Source organism: Coturnix japonica, chromosome 1 (genome assembly GCF_054131305.1).
Source record: "Coturnix japonica strain WE chromosome 1, WE-NBRP24, whole genome shotgun sequence".
In the NCBI taxonomy this organism is placed as follows: Eukaryota; Metazoa; Chordata; class Aves; order Galliformes; family Phasianidae; genus Coturnix; species Coturnix japonica.
The window spans coordinates 126,023,670-126,043,788 of NC_140663.1; the positions used below are offsets into that span (position 1 = coordinate 126,023,670).

Consider the following 20,119-nt stretch of genomic DNA (forward strand, 5'->3'; position numbering starts at 1 on the left):
TGTGGCTGTTACCCCTGTTAAGGAGGGCATGTCCCCTGTTTCTAATCAGACAGCATGCAGACAGCCCAGTCAACAGTACAAAGGAGAACAAAAAGTACATTTCATCAAGCAAGATTTTGCTCAGGAGGGAGCAATCAGGTAACAACCACAGGGCCTGGCCCCAGCCAGCTTTCCCTTCATGAAAGAAGTGTCAGTTACACGCTGGCAGAGTGCTGACTAAATGGGTGTCTCCTCTTAACCTTTCCCTCCTATGTCGCAGCTTGCTTGGGCTGTGGAACCAACTGAAAACAAACACAGCTAGACCCTTCTCTGGTCAGGAAAGGACTTACATACCTTTTATATTCCTTCCCATTGCTGTGGAACTCAAGGAAAGCAATCTCATATGCAGCACTACATGAATAGAACAGATAAGTTCTGGTTTTAAGTACAGTGACATATGATGAGTCACACTGTTCTTCAGATACAGTATGCAGTCATACATGTTTTTCCAGTCAATAAATGTAATACATTTAAGCTTTTTCTATAGCTTAACTTTAGTAACATGGGACGGAGAGGAAGAACAGCAGCAACACTTAAGCAAAACCAAAGTATTTTATTTCTGTCAACTTAGTATTTCACTTCTGAAAAATCCTACAGAATCACTTCAGAGAACTGCATTTCCTGGAGAATGTTTCCCATTTGTTACTATGACGACTCAAAATACAATAAAAAACCCCTAACTGTGTGAAAGTTGTTTTAACCCAAAGCTCTTGAAGTTAAGAGTGTTAAGTTTAACCTCTGCTGTAACTGAACACCCGTCACAAGCAACAAGAAGTTGTAGGTGCTTTCCAAATCATTAGTAACGTTAGATAAAATATCATGCAACAGCGCAGCACTGCAGAGTATCTCAATGGGTTGCATCTAAGAATGAGGATGGTGCTTGTAAATAAAAGCCTATAAATAAACCACCGTCAGCAAAATAAGTAAATGGTTACATTATGTCAGCACTGGTATTAAATAATATTTAGTAGACTAATATGTCATATGAAAATAACTCTTTAGAGTATATATAGAAAATAACTCTAGTGTAGGTATATTCACTGAATACTTCTGTGCTAAGGCATTCATACTATGAATGGAACTGTTCATAGCATGAATCTTTTCTTTGGTAAAATGCACATAAAATGAATCAAAGTTGGCCACGCATACATGAAGCAAGTGTGCATCAAGGTAGACACATACTACAAAGTCCATAGACAGTGACAATAATGTTGCACCATGTGCGTGACACTCAAACTTATCAACTCTCTTGTAGCCTGCAGCAACCAAGAGAGATCGTCCAGTTCCTTTAGTAAGAAACTGCAACTCCTTGACCTCCAAAACCATACTGTGCGTCACAGCTTCCCCAAAAGAAATGATCGTTCTTCCACCATTGGTACTATGTAAAGCTGGAACTGAAAAACAAAGGCAAGCATATGAATTGTAACATATTCTGAAGAAATAAAACTAATCCAGAAAAAACGTTGGGGTGAGGGGGTTGGGGGGGAAGAAAGAAAATAAAAAAAAAAAAGAAGTCTAGGAATAGGAATAGGAGATACTAATCAACAAAATTGCATCCACATATAAAAACTGTAACCTATCAGGAATGGAAAATAATAAACTGGCGACACCTGTTGTTTACATTATTTAATCTGCTGTCTATAAATGAAGAGGCTGAGCAAGTCAATCTGGAGACCGCTTTTGAACACACCTCTAAAACTGCAGAATTTCTTCAAGCTTCTATTTTGGTGTGGAGAGGGAAAGAATGTCAAGCGAAGCATCAGGTTATACTCTGCAGACAGTGTGATTTTAGAGCCAATTTTATTCCTCGCTCCTCAAAGAAGTCAGTAACAGGAAGACGAATCTAGTGTTATGGGACAGCAGCAGATAGGTTGCTTCACAAAGGTAATGCAACCTATATTCAAAATCTGAACGCTGCTGCAGTCAATACTATTTCTGGGATTCTCTGGTTTAATTTCTCTCCCTCTCTAACTTCTCCCTCTTGCTCTGTTTGTGAACATTCACAACTTCTTCATTTCTGATGTCAAAACACAGCAGTTCAAGTCAAAAACCGTGGTCCCTTCATGATGGGGAGGGGAGAAGAAGAAAGAATGCTCATAGAATATACAACAGTTACTCTAAATGTTAACTTTAGAGCCAGAGATCCAAACATGATAGAATTTCAAGCACATAACAGGAACACGTTTGCACCTTCTTTAAAAGATGACTAGACTTTATGTTAGAAAAGCAAAAGAATTTTCTACTGCTGTCACTGATGCCTAACAAAAGCACTTACTTTTTGCGGTCCTTATCTCTCTTCAAGCTAACAGGAGTAGAGACCACTGGCTTTGTTTGGAGTAATTCAGCATTAGCTTTCTTCATGTTGAACAGAGCTATTTCCTCCTCTAGAGCTTTCCTCTTCTTCTCTAATTTCAGTTTCTCTTCTTGATGCATTAGCATAAGATGTTCAAACTTAGCCTGTATCTGTTGAAAGTAAGCACAGAAAATGCATTTCCAAATGGTAACACAAGGTGGTGATATCATAACACAAAAACACAGCAATTAAACAGTAAAACCACCTCAGCTAATGTTAAAACTACAACAACAACAACAACAACAACAATAATAATAATAATAATAATAATAATAATAATAATAATAATAATAATAATAATAAAATATTAAAAAATTGCAGTTCTTTCCCCAAAAAATCAGCAATCCAGAGGAATATACCAGGTTTATATTGTACTTCTCTCATGGATGCCAGGCTACCACACACAAAGTGAGGGTGGAAATGATGGAAGGCACTAGATGAGTATTAATCTACTGCAGGATGTACCTTTCTTAGATCAAAAGCAAGGATTCCTTTAGAGAGGAAACGAAAATATTAAATCAGAATATATCAAGCAGAATCCACTTTCTTAAAGCCAGGCAGGCAAGAAATCATGCAAACTTTTGTTACACAGGGTATGTGTTTTACTATGTTTATTAATTACATGTATGCATTAATATATATATATACACAATTAGGTTGGGGAGTTCCTTGTTACCTGCCAGAAGTTAATTGCTTTTCTGCAACAAAAAGTCTTTGGTTGTTGTTTTTTTTTAATGGATTACAGGATTCTACCTGTAGGATGTATTTGATCTGTTTAAACACGCTTGTGTAATTGTGCATGGTAACCAAGGAGTACTACGTGCCTCCCTTTCTCACCTCCTACCTACCCCTGTTTTGGTGTCCTTCTGCCAAGCTGGATCAAGATGCTCATCTGGCTGAAAATTATAAACCTACTAAAATACCCTTGGATTTCAACTATGTCATTCCTCTGATCCAACCAATATAACATTAAACATTTAGAATCTACATGCACAGCTTCAGTCTCAAGTGAACTGAAGTGCCTGCTGAGGCACAAAGCTTGTCTCCCTGAATTATGTCAGTATGGAACCACAGAATCCTTAGAGTTAGAAGGACCTTTAAAGGTCATCTGTTCCAACTCCCCTGCAGTGAACAGGGACATGCACAGCTTGATCAGGTTGCCCAGGGCCTGATCCAGCCTTGCCTTGGAAGTCGCCAAGAATGGGGCATCCACCACCTCTCTGGGCAACCTGTTCCTGAATACAGAAGTGGTATAACTCAATCTGAGTGCAGCTATACAGGTACAAAAGTCAGAGAGATTTATTTCCATCTTGCACAAAGAAAGAACAAACATAATAGTATAAATGTATAGGTATGCCTGCCCTATATAATAGAGCTGTCAGGCTTTATAGACATGTGTGTACAGATGTATACTATTCATCATTTATTTCATTACTACAGTCAATCCAATGCATTGCAATAAAAAATAATTCAGGATAGAAAACATAAGGTCCTAAAGCAACTGTGCCACTCCAGAGCAGTAACGTTGTACATAAATACAAATTTCCTCTAAATGAAGGATGCAAAAGCCATCTCGAGTACAACAGAAACTCCTGTTTTTCTTTTAATTCCATATACACATACACACTTCTAGGAGAACGAGCAGCAAGAGAGTATATGGCAAATGTTCTTTGCAAATGACTGCATTATCGTTTTCTCACATCAGGAACTGGGAAAATTGATATCCATAATTCAATTGCAATATGTAGAGCTCACAGAAACTGCGTGCTATAAAGCATAGAAGGAAAAACATCAAAGGGTAACACAGACAATGCGTAAAACTTAGCTGTGCCTATTTGGAACACAAGTATTATTCCAATTGGACAGCCTCATACCGAGAATGATTGAACCTGATTCTCTCCACCACTAGTACATGGTACTACACAGGTTTAGATAATACAGAATATTAAGTCTCCTTCATACTTAAAATGTGCATCTGAACATACTCTATGAACCTACTATTATTGCAATATAAGACTGAGCTCCTTCTTCAATCTGCAAGTGAGAAGAATTCATGGGACATGGCAGGAAGGGATCTCCAACAACTGTATTTTTCTGTTTAAGATCTCACCATGAAACTCAATTCTACTGTAATGGACAAAAAATAATAACTGTAATTTCATGATTCATTAGTGACTAGGTCATGGTTAACAGTCATAAATTGTTGTAATGTGACTTTTAGAGGCCCCAACAGACAGACTGCTCTTCCAGCAAAGTATGCCTGGAAAGCACCTGCTGTGCCAATATGACAAACACGTGACCATTATATTTATCACCATATTCCTTCCTACTGTCCTGTCCCAGCTATCAACTAAACCCTGCACACCATAACCTCTCTCATTCCATAAAAGTTTGCCATTTATTTATGAGTGTCTAATCAATCCTCTAAGCTAATCTTTGCAGTCAATCTGCTTTTGATTTTAAGCATTACTGCCACCTATTAGAAAATAGTTGTGATTTTGCTAGGAACTGTTTCATATCTCAGCACACAAACTCAAGACAGACGAGCATGCTTACTCGTTGCTCTGCATCTTTCAGTACTGCTTCTTTCTCCTTCACTCTCTGCACAAACTTCTGCCTCATCTCCTCCTCTCTTCGTTGCAGCTCAAGGTAGAACTCACGCCTCTTTGTCTCATAGGCTTCCTGTAGACTGAAGTTTAAAAAATAAGCAGGTGTCCAGCATACTGTTCAATTCAATGTGGAAAACTAACAATCTGGAACGTTATTTAAACAAAGCAAACACATCTGAAATATGAAGTATCATAGCTCTCCAGGTAATAATTCATAGACTTCAGTGGAAACAGGTTTCTGATCTTTCTTAATTTTTAAGTAAACAACTTTGGAAAAACAAAAAATATTGAATTTAACAGTACTTTACTTTTCAAAGTAAATAAAGCACTTGAGAAATCCCACAGTCTAAAATACCGCAGTAGTAACTTTCAAGTAAAAATTATTAATATTGGAGGAAGAAGTTCGTTATTAGTCATGACACTGAAACTGTGAGAAAAATCCCCCAAAAACTTCCACATCATGCAACCTCAGCCTTAACGCAGGGCATTACAAACACAATGCACCTGGACACAACCACAGACTGCTCACTCATTATGTTACTTACTCCTCTATCTACATGTCAGACATTTTCTCCAGAAGGATACTGTGAGAAACACTGAAAGCTTTGCAGAAATCCAGAAAGATGTCATGAACAGGTTCCCCTTGTCAACTGAATGGGTAACCTTGTCATAAAAAGACACTGAGTTTGTTAAACAGGACTTTACCCTGTAAAGCCGTGTTGGCTGTGACCCATGACTGTGTTGCCTTTCAGATGTTTATCAATAGCTCCCACAGTAATACACTCCATAATATTGCCAAGCACTGAAGTGAGTTGGACAGGTCTGCAGTTACCAGGGTCTTTTCACCCTTCTTGCAAACTGGAATGTTAACCAGTTTCCAGTCAGTTAGGATCTCTGCAGATTCCCAAGGCCATCAGTATGTGCTTTACTGCACATTATTTAAAATTAAATGCATTATACACACACTTTTGCACTTGTGTTTGAAGTCCCACCCTCAGTTTTCAACAGTTTTTATTGAGAGGGTTTATAAATGGAAAGATTTATGAAACAGGACATCTAAAAACTCAATTATGTAGAGCAACAGGAAGCTGAAATCTCTTTCTTCTGTATTTAAATTGAAGATGACTGAACAGTTTCCCAATCCTTGTTACTTATTTTTATTCCAAATATAACCTAAGGAGACAGAGTAATCATCTTGAAATTGCACATGAAGACTTAAAATTCTGTAAGATCACAAAGTCAGAAAGCTCTTCTCCTATCCAACAATATTTGAGTGATACTTTGCAACTAAATGAGTTTGGCAGAACAGCATTTTGCTTTGGTCTTTTTTTTTTTTTAGTTATCTCAACATAGGACCTAATATTGTATCTGCCACTTGAAATATGGACATGGTTTTGTATATTAATTCACACTACCTTTGAGTTCAGACAGCACATGCAATAACAATAAAGCTACAGCACAGGTTTCAAGAGTTAGCAGCCTCACTGTGCGTCAGTTCTGCTAGCAAGCAGTCTGCCTTTGGGTGTAATAAAGCAAAAAAGCACTAAAGCACTAAAAAGACTAAACCAAAATGCTGCAGTTGCAGCTTTATTTCAGTATGTGGACATCTTCAGACTCAGTCTAAGCTAGTTTACCAGATAAATCAGTGAAGGAGGAGCCTTGATATCAGTAACAGATTAACCTTGCAGACACTGGAGTTACCTTGTAATCAAATAACATGTTTTAAAAATATGAAAAATTAAAAAAAAAAAAATATATATATATATATATATATATATATATATATATATATATATAAAACATGCATTCTCTCATTCTTTTTGGTTGGACCTCAATAATTTTATACCTTGTACTATGTGAAGAAAACATATGCTTTACTAACCCGTTACACAGCTCCTAACAGCACTATCACCTACCTTTCTACAGGAGAAAAGCTGTCACATATAGTTTTCTTGTCTGCATAAGGCTTAGAACATGGAAGTCCAAAAATAGAGATGCAAATCAGGCACATTCCATTCATAAACTAAGACTCTAATTGAAGTGAAATTTGTTGCACTGTGGAACACAACTGTTGGGTGTTTTGTGGACTTTAGCTAAGAAAGGCACTCAAGCTGTTTTGCAGTTTGTTCATTTAAAATTTAAAACAATTTTCAAGTTTGAAAACCATTCCTGGAACTTTCTATATAACATTCCAACATCAGAGAATGTGTATCATAAAAAAGAAAGTTAACTAATAGCAGGTATCAATAGTACAGTCCCTTGACTCAGCTGACTACCTATGCAGGTATGAAACAACATTTAGGATGTGGCAGATCTAAATTATTGCCATTTTCCCAACAAAAGCATGAAAAAAACATGTATTTTGGCTGGAGTTCAGCCTTCCCATACAGAGGTTAAAATAATTTGCTCAAATGCAAGGATCAACACTGTGAGTTACAGTAACTGCAACTGCTTTAGAACTTCTGCACAAAGTAAAAGTGAAAGCAAAGAATTTAAGCCACTAAAAACGATCTGAAGGGAAGCTGTTTTTACCAGAACGTTTAAATATGTTCTGGATTGCTTTGTGAAACATGTTAAAATTCCAACTGGTTTGAAGTATTAGAAACTGTTTTAATGCAAATCCATACTTTGTTTTCATGCCTGGTTTAGGTTGGTATTTTCCGAAAGGTCTATGCAGTAATAGTACTTTGCTAAATCGTGAAGACTTTGAAGATTCCCAAAGCATCAGTTTCTCCCCATCAGGATGATAACAATTTGCATGTTTACAAAATGCAGCTCTACATAAGAAATGACCAAAGGAAGTTGGAAGAAGTGGAGGAAGGAACTGGAAATAACAGATTAAACAAACTGGATTTAGAAATTCAAAATACTTCCTACAGAAATCGGCTTTACTACATGGAATGGCTGAGTGTCTCTAACCCTTTGCTTTTACTCTCTTCTGGAGAGAGTGCAAATAGTAACTTCCTACAGCACAATAAGAGTTATATTGACCCAAAAAGTCTAGATGTTTGTTATTACAGCAGATAATGCAGAAAGTCAACAGTGCAAACAGTGATTTTGTAACAGTTTTTCCTTCATCTCCTCCTGAATTTTAAGTGCAGACCTCATTAGAGAAAAAGTAAAACAGCATTATTTCTGTAATGCTAACATTCCAAAGGGCATACAGCATACGTACCTGTGAAAAAATGGGTATTCTCCACAATGAAAATTAAAATTCCCAAGTTTTTGATTAAAAAAAGATGTATTTCAGAAATAGAGCCTGTAGGCCTGTAAAAGCAATGCTCATATAAACTGATACACTGCTCCATGAAGATAAAAGAACAAACAGGTTTGTACTTACACTAATTTAGAATAAAATAATAATACATAAACATTCTCTCTTGCAAGAACCATTCTACCTATGAACCTCATTTGGTATTGTGCTGAATCAAATACGGAATCTTACCTTACTGGCTTGTTCTCGGGGCTAATGTCTCTGAAGCCCATCTCCTGTAGTCTGCAGCGTCTGTACAGCTCATAATGGCATACGTGAGTCTGCTCTATTAAATCTTCCATATTCGTGCAAATAAGCATCTCACGGAGCTTCACAAAGTCACAGTGGTTCTCATTTTCCACTAATAAGAAGTGGGGTCGTTATACACAAGTACAGAAATTGTCAAAACATATTTTAAATAGCACTGAGATCTCTGTTTACTAACTATGCTTCCAGGAAAAGGGATCTGTATTTATTATACCTCCTGCACTTTCTTGCGATTTCTAATACACACAGTGAAGCACTAACCGTATGTACCACTGAACGTGTTCCAGTATGTCCTGATTTCACATCTGAATTGAACAACTATTAATTTCTCTTTTTCTCTTCTGACAATCAGGACATTTTACAATCTGGTAGTGCTAGAGGCACTGCCACAATATCAACCAACCCAAATATTACATACAGCATCTCAAGGCTTGATTCCAGGAAAGCATCAGTGTTGGAACTACCAGTTACTGCAGACTTCAAATATGAATTTCTAAATTCTCTAAGCTGCTTATACAGAATACAATAAATATGACAGTAGTGGTTAATACCAGCTCATATGAATATCAGCAAACCTTACAATTAAAGAAGACAATAAAATCATGCATGTCTCTCCAAAAGTAATGCCTTCTATTTACTTCCATGGAAATGACAACAAATACAAGGAGCACAATAACACTATTTGATAGAGCCCATTCTCAGATACAAAACACTCTCTTTTTTAATTACAAGACTCACTGATATTCCTAGGGGCTGTTATTAGCCACCACTGTTATACACTTGAGAATCAATTTACCTTGTACAATGCCCCAAGGATACTGACGAGCTTTCACCATTCTGTTTCCAATTTTCACCTCTTCTGTACTTCCCACTACAGCAAAAGGTAAATGTCCCTGTAAGAGTCACACCAACACAGCCTTATCTCTCAGCGTTCTTATGTAAGAAATGAAAAGCAAGCTCTCCTAAAACAAACAAAGGGTAAAAAAAAAACAAAAAAAACTACCACATAAGGAGTGAATATTCTAGAATGCTCAAAACACCCAAGACAAGCTTCATAGGCTCAGCTTAAACTGACAGGGTTGATCTGAAAGCGCAGCAGTGAAAAAGCTTGGAGTGCACCTGAGTCTGTGATTCCTAAAGAAAATCTGTCCTAATATGGAAGGAAAGTAACAAAAAAAAAAAGGGAAAAAAAATAGGAAAAAGCAAACAAAAAACGTACTAACATACTGCAGACATAAAAAAAAAAACAAAACAGAGAAAACTGGATAACTGAGCCATTTGAGTACCTTCTCTAACACATGTAAGGTAGTGTTCACTATGGAAAAGAGCAAATCCGTTCATCTATGTTAGTGGATACATATTAAACATCCAGAAACAACAAAAAGTATTTATGAGCGAGATCCTCTTTCCAGAGCCAGCAAAGAAAGAGCCTCCTAAAGCAATCAGCACCAACAGCAAAGGGACAGAGAAACCTGGGGTGTTGAGTGAGCCCAGAATCATGGGAGCTGTTTAAAGAAAGAGAAAATAAATAACCAACTTTCAAAAGATACAAAGTCACAATCCTCAACACAGACACGGAAGAACAGGCATAAACCAGTGTTACAGTGATGTGTTAATACTGAAATATTGACATGACTGCCATTTACTTACATTCATGATGGCATTAATTTGAGAGACGGCTTCATCATCAGTTGGAAACTGGTATATCTGGACACCATTGCTAACTAATTCAGTAATAAGTTTCCTCTTGAATTGCTGCAGTTCTGTTTTAGAAATGCTGTCTGCTTTGCCTATAATTGGTATAATGTTCACCTATTAATGACAAATTACATGAAATCTGTAAGACATCCGAGACAACTAAATTAACAAATTTCATTGGTCATAAGCTTTTCAAAACTACCCTTGCAGTCTAAATGTTTCCATCAGTATCTGATTAATTTCAACTATAACCAAAGAAAACTTCACAAATCATTAAAACATCTTCACTGCCACCATCTGAAAACAGCAACACTTTATTTAATATAATTCCTCATAACGAACTCTGACAAAAGAATTAGGAAGGAGACCTCTTACAGTGTATCACTCAAAAAAACAGCAATGCCCATTTATTACCAAAATGTCATGAAGTACTTATATCTCTGTTCAAAAAATGGAAATTTTGGTTGGGGGACATGTCAGGTATTCAAAGTTGGGAAGTTAAATGCACAAAGAAAAGGCTGCCAACACCTCAGCTTCCCTTTCAGTACAACAAGGTCCTCTTCATCTCATTACTGTCACCCATAGCTCTTACTCCATTAGCACAACCATGAGCTTGACATGTACCTGCTGAAGGAAGAGGAACGTCAAAAACTGAAGAATCTCACCTCCAAGCTGTTGCAGTAGTTACTCAGAATTCTAAATTCAATCCTACTGCTTTATGTTGACCTATCTGCTAAAATAGTTATGACAGTAACTCAGTACTCTTAAGAATAATTGAGCATCTACAACCTTCCTACCACTCCTCCAAAGAATTACTGTAAAAATTCTAATGGATCACTATAATTCTTCCAGATTTCAGAGAATTTGAGAGTTCTGCATGGTTCCTTGATTATAGACACAAAAAAAGGAAGAAAATCACACACACACACCCCACTTTGTTTAGTTCCAACTATCCTGCCTGAATGCAATTTCCACAGCATGAACTTTCAAGACTCCATTCAGTAATTTTTCTGAGACTGCAAAGACAGCAAAAGACTCCAAGAAAACACTGACTTGTGTCAGGAGGTCAAGAAAAAGTAACAGTAAGCACTAAGTCAAATAAACAACCTCCCTGGAAAGATTTAGCTACTCTAACAAGTGCTTGCAAAGCAGATACATGTAACACATAACACACTGGTATTTCAGAAATGGTTCAGGGAAGAGAATTTTATACAGTTGCCATAATTCTAAATAAAACAAATGATGTTACAAATCTCAGAAAAAAGAAAAAAACTAATCTCTCAAATCAGTATCATTAAAAAAAACTATTTTATTTCTTAAACTCGAAGTTTCTTACTTTGCTTACTTCATCTTCCTGCCTCTAGGGCTCCTCCCTCCCCAGCTTCCTCATACCAACACTAAGCATGGCTTCTAAAATTAACTGGTGATATTCTTTAACAGTGCAGCTTGAACTTATATGTGGTTAATTCAAAATGCTACATACATTATTTTGATGATTGATTCTATAAACAGCCTGACAGAGCTAGTAGAAAACCAAAGCTTCAGCTAAAGTAGCTGAGGTACGCTAATCTAGATTTTCCACTGCATAGCTTTAAAAATGGATGGAAGAGAGTCCTCAGACTTTAATTAACCTTCACTCTGCCTTCTCAACATAAAAGGTTTTCAAGCCCTTCTAGCTAGGAGAGATTGGTAACGAACCGCAGGGAAATACTGCTGTGGAGACAAGTAACAAAACAAAAGCAAGATCACTGCAAACTGGGTCTAGTTATCAATACTGATGTTAAATCACACCTGACATTAAAATTTTAAAGCAGCACTACCGTGGCTTTAGATAAACAACAGAAATAGTCTTTTTAATCTGTTAAACAAGACTTATTTCTGCTTGCAGCTCCTAATGTTTACTTGACAACTAGTATCTCAGTACTTGCATCCAAGAACAACACTAATTGAAAGCACACACCGAATTGTACTAACCGGAGACTTGAACTGTACTGAGTTGGACCACATCCAAATGTGCTCCAAGTCCCAGTGCTTCCATCTTTGTCCACTGCTCACTTGGGTACCAGCTGACTCCTTTCAGTCTCTCCCCCAATCACAACTCCCACTGCACAAAGCTGAATTCCATTAGAAAGCCATAGGCCATCAACACAGAATCACTTCAACCCCACTCAAAAAGTCAACATCTGAAACTAAAGTAGCAGCCTTCACCGCCTCCCCTTGCACACAGCAGCTCTTTTCCAGGCAGAACTAAAATCTGCACAGATCTACAAGGAGAAAGATTACTTTTTTTACCGCTTTATTAGTTTCCTAACCAGGCACAAATATTTAGTTTTCAGTTTAAATCAGTCCCCTCATCCAGGAAAGTGACTGAGGAAAACACTTAAGTATGCACAATGTGAATGAGCAGCTGAGACTGCTACTTTCAAACAGCAGTGCAGACTGACTTAAGTTTAACTTCAAAAAGTAGTTTAAAAGTAGTTCAACTAAGACAACCACAGAAAGCCACTGGGATAAAGGTTACGCTTCATCCATGCATGTAGTTTCATTGTGTGCTAGCACCAAATTCAGCCCCTTGATCATCCTTCTGTCTGACATGCAAAGCTATCACTTTCTTCCCTCACACCAGTGCCAATTTTCTAGCAGCCTCAAAACTTGACAGTAAACTAGAAGCTGCAAACTTTATTAGAAACATTACAGTATTCATGAAGGGTATCCTGTTCAATCACAATAAGATGTTAAAGGTTGTTCCTCTGTGTTCTTCGTATTTGTGAATAAATAAGCGATGAACTGTATACTTTTTGTTGAACCAAGTGGTTCTGAAGTTAAAAAACAAGCAAATAAAATACAATATCCTGAAACCAAACACACAGATTTGGAACAAGGAGTTGGTAGCAGACTTATAAGCTGCAAGATGAGTCAGGAAACAGAACAAGTTCTAAGAGCTGTTTCAAGGTCTTACCTTGCTATCTAGACTTTTCATGGTTAACAAATCCAGAGTCTTCAGGGAATGGCCTGTAGGTGAAATGATGTAGAGGCACACGTGGATGCGAGTATCATCGTAGTTACATATAGAACGTTTAATTTTCAGTTCTTCTTGGAGATAGGCTTCAAATTGTGCATCTATGTAATCCACTATTGGCTGATAGCTGTAAGAAAGGAAATAAAATTAAACAACTAGACATTAGCTATTTGCAAACCAGATAAAAAAGAAATTAATCTTGTACTGCTGCGTGCATTTTCATTTTACAAGTGGACAGGATGCTCATGTAGCTGCATAATACAGCCAAAAATTAAATGTACTGATCCTATGTTCTGAGATGCTACTCCAGAAATAACCGTGCATTTAAAACAGATAAAATAATCTCTAGCTAATATCAGTAGGGGAAAAAAAAAGAGCTATGTAAATTTACTTTTGCTTATTACTGATCTTCTCAAGAGATGCGCAACTACAGAACACTCAGATTCAAGAAAGACACACAAAACTTCTAGGTACAAGAAAGAACATGCAATTACCAGTACCAAGAAATAGGACTTCCAGTATCCTCTGAAGATGAAGTAGTGTACATGAGAGAGCTCTTAAACAATAAACAAAAATTGGAAAGGAGGAATGTGAGAGAAGAATGAAAATCTGATCTGCAATATCGGCACAGTTTAAGTAAACTTCACCCTACTTAAAACACAATTATAATCTGCTTTCAAAAAGAATGTTGCCAGATGTCCAAGCAGCTGGACCTCACGGTTTTGCTGCCACAAGAATTTACTAGACCGAGTCAAATGCAAGCAAAATTCAAAAGCAGAATTAATAAGGGGTTAAAAGGCAGCTTCTTACAGTATATCAGCACATCTAGTATCTATATTAATATCTACATACATCACACTCATCCAAGTCTCTAGCATTAGCTGTTTTCCCATGATATCACAGGACAGCAGTCTCACAAAATCATAGAATTACCCAGGTTGGAAAAGACCTTGAAGATTATCAAGTCCAACCTCAGCCTAACCACGGTACCCTAACTCTAACAACCCTCTGCTAAATCATATCCCTGAGCACCACATCCAAACAGCTCTTAAACACATCCAGGGATGGCGATCTACTCTCTGTAACGTAGTATATATCATAACCTTCTTGGTTGTTTAAATAGTCTCCCGTGGAACATATCAGCCTGCTCAAAAGAAACTCACTACCACACTATTTATTTACACGTATTGATAAAGGATTTTATTATAAAGAAGGGAGCAGATTTCAGCTGATTTCTCAGTTTCTTAGACAAGAAGGAAAACACTATCTGCTTTGGTACACAGAGAAAATAGTTAAACATATATTTAGAATATATGTAAGAATAATATTTACTACATAGCCCAAAGAAGAATCAAACTGGAATTGGAGACCAAGACTTAAACATACATTAGCAATAGGGCAATGCTTACCTATCTTCTTTGTTTATCTGGTCACCAAATCCCACGGTACTCACAACGGTTAGTTTCAAACGAACATTGCTTTCATGGAGTTCATATCTCTGAGCTTTAAGTCTTACATTTGGGTGAAAATGAGTTGGCACGGAGTCATCAAAACTGGTGTTAAATAGACAGTTTATTAAGGTAGATTTCCCAGATCCAGTTTCCCCTAGAGTTAAACAGAAGGGATGGGGGAGACATTTTGCACATGAGATAAAATACCTGCCAAGCACACCAAGTGTTATCAGAACTACTTGAAAAATCCACTGAAAAAATATCAAATAATTTCTCTGAACAACTGCTGCGTCCCTGTTTATTTGTTTTTTTAATATAAGGAGTGCTAAATACCTTGTTAAACTTTTACTGCATGGACAGGGGACAGTTAATACTTACCTATAATAAGTAATAAGCAGAACTGCAGACAAATTTACCATTGCATTCAAAAGTTAAGTAACCAGCTGTGCAACCACAGAGTCTGACACAATTTTTATACAGAAGCATTTATTTGGCAAGCATAGAAATATGCCTGTATTATTGCCTTTGATTTCAGGACTTCTTGATCTAAAGCTCATTGGCAGTAAAAACTCTGTAAAACCATTCACTCAAAAGAATCCATAGATCAGGAAGTGCATGATGCCCACGTCAACATTTTTGGGCTTTGTTTATTATAAAAACACTAAATATCAACCCTAATGATTGATACAAATTAACAGTGTTGGGGACAGAGTGGAACTGTAGTTCATGCTTAACAAGTCAATTCCTAAGGAGAGGTGTAGCTTACAAGCAAACAGCACACTCACCGATACAAAGAATGTTAAAGCAAAAGCCCTCCTTGATGGATTTGTTAACCAGCTGATCAGGTAAAGTGTCAAAACCAACATGGCCAGACAAGGATAAGGATCGAAGGCCATCACTCTGCTATTAAAAAAAGAATCATTAAAAAAAAAAAAAAAAAAAAAAAAAAAAAGTACCTATTTCATTATCTACACATCAGAACTCTAGATAATATATATTATTAGAAACAGATAGAGGAGCACATTGTGTTTTAAATATCCAGAATCCTGTATCACAACACCGAGGTGATGAGCATAAAAAAAAAAACACCCCAAAAACCCCATAAGATTATCAGTTCATACAACTGTGTTTCAAAACACGCCATATCACAAGTGTTAACAGCAACAAGTCCATGCTATTCTGCCTCTTCTGTTTGCAATCCACTTGCCCTTAGTGGCTCCAGGGAATGTGTATATAGCCAACTGTAGAACCATCTTCATTTAATACTTCCAAGCACGCAGGAGTGCCGCCTCTTATAGCAGGTATGCGCAGCAAGTGTCAGACTGCTTGCAACTAAAACCGATGCAGACATGGCTTACAGCAGATGGTTCCCCTCCTCTGGTTTTGCTCAGGATTTCTTGTGTGGGACTACAGACTGCAAGCTCTTGGTTTAGACCAATGCAGTCAGCTATCTCTGCTTAGACTAATGCCATGAGGAGAAACCACAGCCCTGTGCAGCCCGTTCCATGCCCGCCGCCCTCTGGTGCAGACACCCTCCCTGTGAGGAGCTGCAGCCACCATCAGCTCCTCTGCTCTGCACTGAGCACACTCAGGGACCTCAACTGCTCCTCACACACCTTGCCCTACAGACCCTTCCCTACCTTTGCAGGGCTTTTTGATTGAAGTCCACTTTAATTTCTGTGGCCAAACCAACAAAAGCCACAAGCTTGTTGGCCATCTCCAGAAGTCACTAGAAGCAATGACTATATCACCCACAAGGCAATACAACAGGATTAAATCTGCTTAGCAAGTGGAAGGGTGAGAAACCTCATATTACAGCTGTACCCGCAGCACATGGGAAAGCAGCAGGAGTCCTCACAGCCTCTAACTCCGGAACTTCCGTATTCAAAAGGAAGAAAGTGATTAATCACAATCTCACAATTCAGCACGAAAGTGTATTGTTTTCTGGGAACAGAACTTAAAAAAAATAAATAAATAAATCTTTTCTTCCACGGTCATATTGGTTGTTTATCACAAAAACAGCTAAAACTTCTGTGAACCAGAGGACTCAAAAGCTTGACACCAGAAACACCCTGTTAAGCTGTAAATGCATAATGAAGGAAAAGCACTAGAATGTGAGTCTTCTTTCCCCCACATGTAATTTAGAACCTTCATCACAAGGTTGCTCTTCTCAGTTCTTTCTGCCAGAGCTAATGACTTGGTAAACCAACAAGCTAACCACCAACCACTGCCTCCGCCCCAAACCTCACACCTCACCAGCTCTACATGACCTGACAGCAAGAATGTGCATGGCCACAGAGTATGTAACAGCAGGAATTTCAAGCACAAAGAGTACTTGTATCAGTCATGAGAACAGGTTTACATAGAATCACCGAGGTTGGAAAAGACCCACGGGATCACCCAGTCCAACCATCACCAATAGTTCTCATTAAATCATGTCCCTCAACACAATGTCCAAACGTTCCTCCAGGGTCAGTGACTCCACCACCTACCTGGGCAGCCCATTGCACTGCCTGACCGCTCTCTGTGTGCCTCCTCCTTTTTAAAAGGCAGTGTAACATTCACAGAACCAGCAAAAATCAGTCTCCTGTGTACACTGGTTTACGGAAAGTAGTCTATCCTATTAGAAGCGGTGAGCAAACAAAAATGATTGTCTGACACAAAGGTACTATTTCAAAACGCTTCTTTCAGAAATGAAGTTCTATTTTAACCCCGCCACCTATTTCAGGCTGAAATTGCACAACTCTGGGTCAATCCACATCAAAGGCTGCATCTCCAACTTACACAGGTGTCCCAGATAAGCCTCCTGCAGAACCAGACTTGCAGTCCAAGCAAACCATTACCTCAGCAGTCTGCTGGCCTGAAGGCTCTGCAAACGCGACTCGTTCAGAGTCCCAAGCCTCTCACAACAGCAAACTGCTGTGGGTATTCATTAAACCAGAACATTCATTTTAATTCCCTGATACAAAGCGACACTATGCTGCTACAATCAATTACCCCCCTAATGCCACTAAATGCAATCCAATAGATATTACCATGACTAGTGCCTCAAAGCAGATATTCTGTTTTTCTACTCTGAAAGTTATTTTCCATGTTTGGGTGGTTGAAATGTAAACTGAAGATGCAGCCCTGCACACCGCTGGTGAATCTCTATTCAGATACATGCATGAAGGAGAGACAGAGCGGGTGGGATCACAGAATCACAGAATTGTAGGGGTTGGAAGGGACCTCTAGAGATCATTGAGTCCAACCCCCCTGCCAAAGCAGGTTCCCTACACCACGTCACACAGGTAGGTGTCCAGGCAGGTCTTGAATATCTCCAGAGAAGGAGACTCCACCACCTCCCTGGGCAGCCTGTTCCAGTGCTCCGTCACCCTCACCATAAAGAAGTTCTTGCGCACATTCATGCGGAACTTCCTATGCTGTACTTTCATCCCATTACCCCTAGTCCTATCCCCACGCACTACTGAAAAGAGACCAGCCTCGCCACTATGGCTCCCACACCTCAGGTATTTATAAACCTGGATCAAGTCCCCTCTCAGCCTTCTTTTCTCAAGGCTAAACAGACCCAGTTCCCTAAGTCTCTCCTCATAGGGGAGATGCTCCAGGCCCTTCACCATCTTAGTGGCCCTCCGCTGGACTCTTTCCAAGAGATCCCTGTCTTTAACAGAATGAGCAGAGGGAACAGAAAGGGTGAAGTAAGGGAACAGCTAATACAGTCTAATATGAAGTCAGCTGAGGACTGCTGCATTCTACGTGAGGATAATCAGCAGCAAAGAAGCAAAAAGGCAGAAACCTCATTTTCCAGTTGTGAGCAGCTGATCTCACAGGCACTTGCAAATGTCACGAAGGCCTCTCTCTCACAGCAGGTGTTTAAGTAACATGAGAACGTGGCATGCTTTGTACCTGCACCTCCTGCACTGCAGGTAAGGAGCAAAACAAAGCAAGGGGCTGAAATCTGCTGCAGCACACAGAGATGTCTGTGATAAAAGAAAACAATGGGCGCTGACGCAGTGACCGCTGTGCTTCAGCAGACGTGCCCTGGGCTGGCTGTGAGCCACTAGGGCTCTGTGTTTCCTGGACAGCAGCAGTCAGCTGCAGTGTATGGCCCTTCTTATCCACACCAGGAGCAAGGCCCTGGGTGCGAGCGGCAGCAGCTGGCAGCGGGTGTCTGACTGCAACGTGGGTCGCTTTCTTCTTCTCCCCTTTAATTAGTCAATGCTGAGCATTGTGCGCTGTTGTACAGCTACAGCGGCTGCCAGAGCTTTCCCAGAAGTCAATATTACAAAACTTGGAAGCTCTGAATGCGTGTATCTCAGACAGCATGCAGCCTGACTGCGTGGTAAGGCCAGGCTGCGCTCTGAGTGATATTGCATTCCTTCTGTGAAAGGGCTGAGAACAAAATCCTTCCCACAAGCACTCAGAAACACTTCAGTGATTGCACAGCATGTGCCAAGCTAGGAAATCTTATTTGGTGTCACTTTGTTACTTGAAAACCCAGGGCTAAAGTACTGTGCCCTATGACAGACCAATCTCATCCACCTGCTTTTAGCTCTCTCCCCTGTGAAGCTCTCCACCTCTCTGCTCCCCTCTTCTCTTCACAGACCCAGTGGGCCCTCTGCTCCCACTCCCAGTCTCTGTTGCCACTTTACTACCTCTCTTCACACTCTCCATGTAACCACAAGCAGCAGAAAACATTCTGTAGTGCTCCTTAAACTTCAGCTCTTAGGTTCTTATCCTTTTCACATCTTATTGGCCTCCCACAAACCGGCCCAGAGGAGAGTTACTCTCTGGTTGCAACAAGGACTCTTTCCTCATGTGACAAGTGACAGGATGCAAGGAATCACATCCCAGGGGCAGTTTAGACTATCAGTTTCTGAGAAGAAATGTTTCCTAACATACAACCCAAACCTCTCCAGGTCAACCTGGGGCCATTCCCTCATGCCCTATTGCTGTTACCTGGGAGAAGGCACCAACTCCCACCCCACCACAGCCACCTTTCACACACAGGACTCCATTTCACACTCATATTCAGAATTCCAGCCTTAACACTCTGATGCGTTCTGCGCCCTCAAAGCCTTGGAGCCCATCGCGTTGCCCTCATACACAGAGCAGCATTTCTCTAATATCCAGAATGTAGCGTATATCTGGAAACTCACAGAGTTTCTGTGAGTCTGTAACCCCCTGGCAGCTTCGGCTGCCCAACCACGAGGACCCCAGTCGGTTTCCAACCGTCCCGTCCCGTCCTCGCTCCCCTCGCAGCGGGCAGGCGCTGACAGCCCCTTCTGCTCCCCGCGGCGGGACTTACCGGCTGCCCCGCGCCGGCCATGGTCCCAGGAGGGACGGAGAGCAGGGAGACAAGACGGAGAGCCGCGGCAGAACACTCCCATCCGCCGCAGCCCCAGCGGGGACCGGGAGGAGCCGTTCGGC

General features: G+C 39.6%; 1 protein-coding gene across 2 annotated transcripts; it reads right to left on the reverse strand.

The window, feature by feature from the left end:
- Positions 1–572: 572 nt before the first annotated feature.
- Positions 573–20,112, reverse strand: SEPTIN10 (septin 10). Of its 2 annotated transcripts, none has more exons than XM_015849617.3 (10): positions 19,998–20,112; positions 15,475–15,589; positions 14,648–14,843; positions 13,179–13,365; positions 10,172–10,333; positions 9,318–9,414; positions 8,447–8,615; positions 4,949–5,081; positions 2,315–2,502; positions 573–1,433 (listed from the first exon to the last, which is right to left on the reverse strand). In XM_015849617.3, the coding sequence occupies exons 1-10, from the start codon at positions 20,016–20,018 to the stop codon at positions 1,418–1,420; spliced, it is 1,284 nt and encodes a 427-aa protein (XP_015705103.2). In that variant the 5' UTR covers positions 20,019–20,112; the 3' UTR covers positions 573–1,417. The 2 variants fall into 2 exon arrangements, with proteins under 2 accessions (XP_015705103.2, XP_015705092.2); XM_015849606.3 differs by having other exon boundaries at positions 15,475–15,592.
- Positions 20,113–20,119: the final 7 nt, after the last annotated feature.

Coding starts and splice junctions, on each gene's coding strand:
- SEPTIN10 (XM_015849606.3), bottom strand. CDS start 20,018: ATGGCCGGCGCGGGGCAGCCG. Junction 14,844..15,474: donor CTTTAACATTCTTTGTATCG/GTGAGTGTGCTG, acceptor GTTTAACTCTAG/GGGAAACTGGATCTGGGAAA. Junction 5,082..8,446: donor CCCGAGAACAAGCCAGTAAG/GTAAGATTCCGT, acceptor TTTAAACTTCAG/TCTACAGGAAGCCTATGAGA.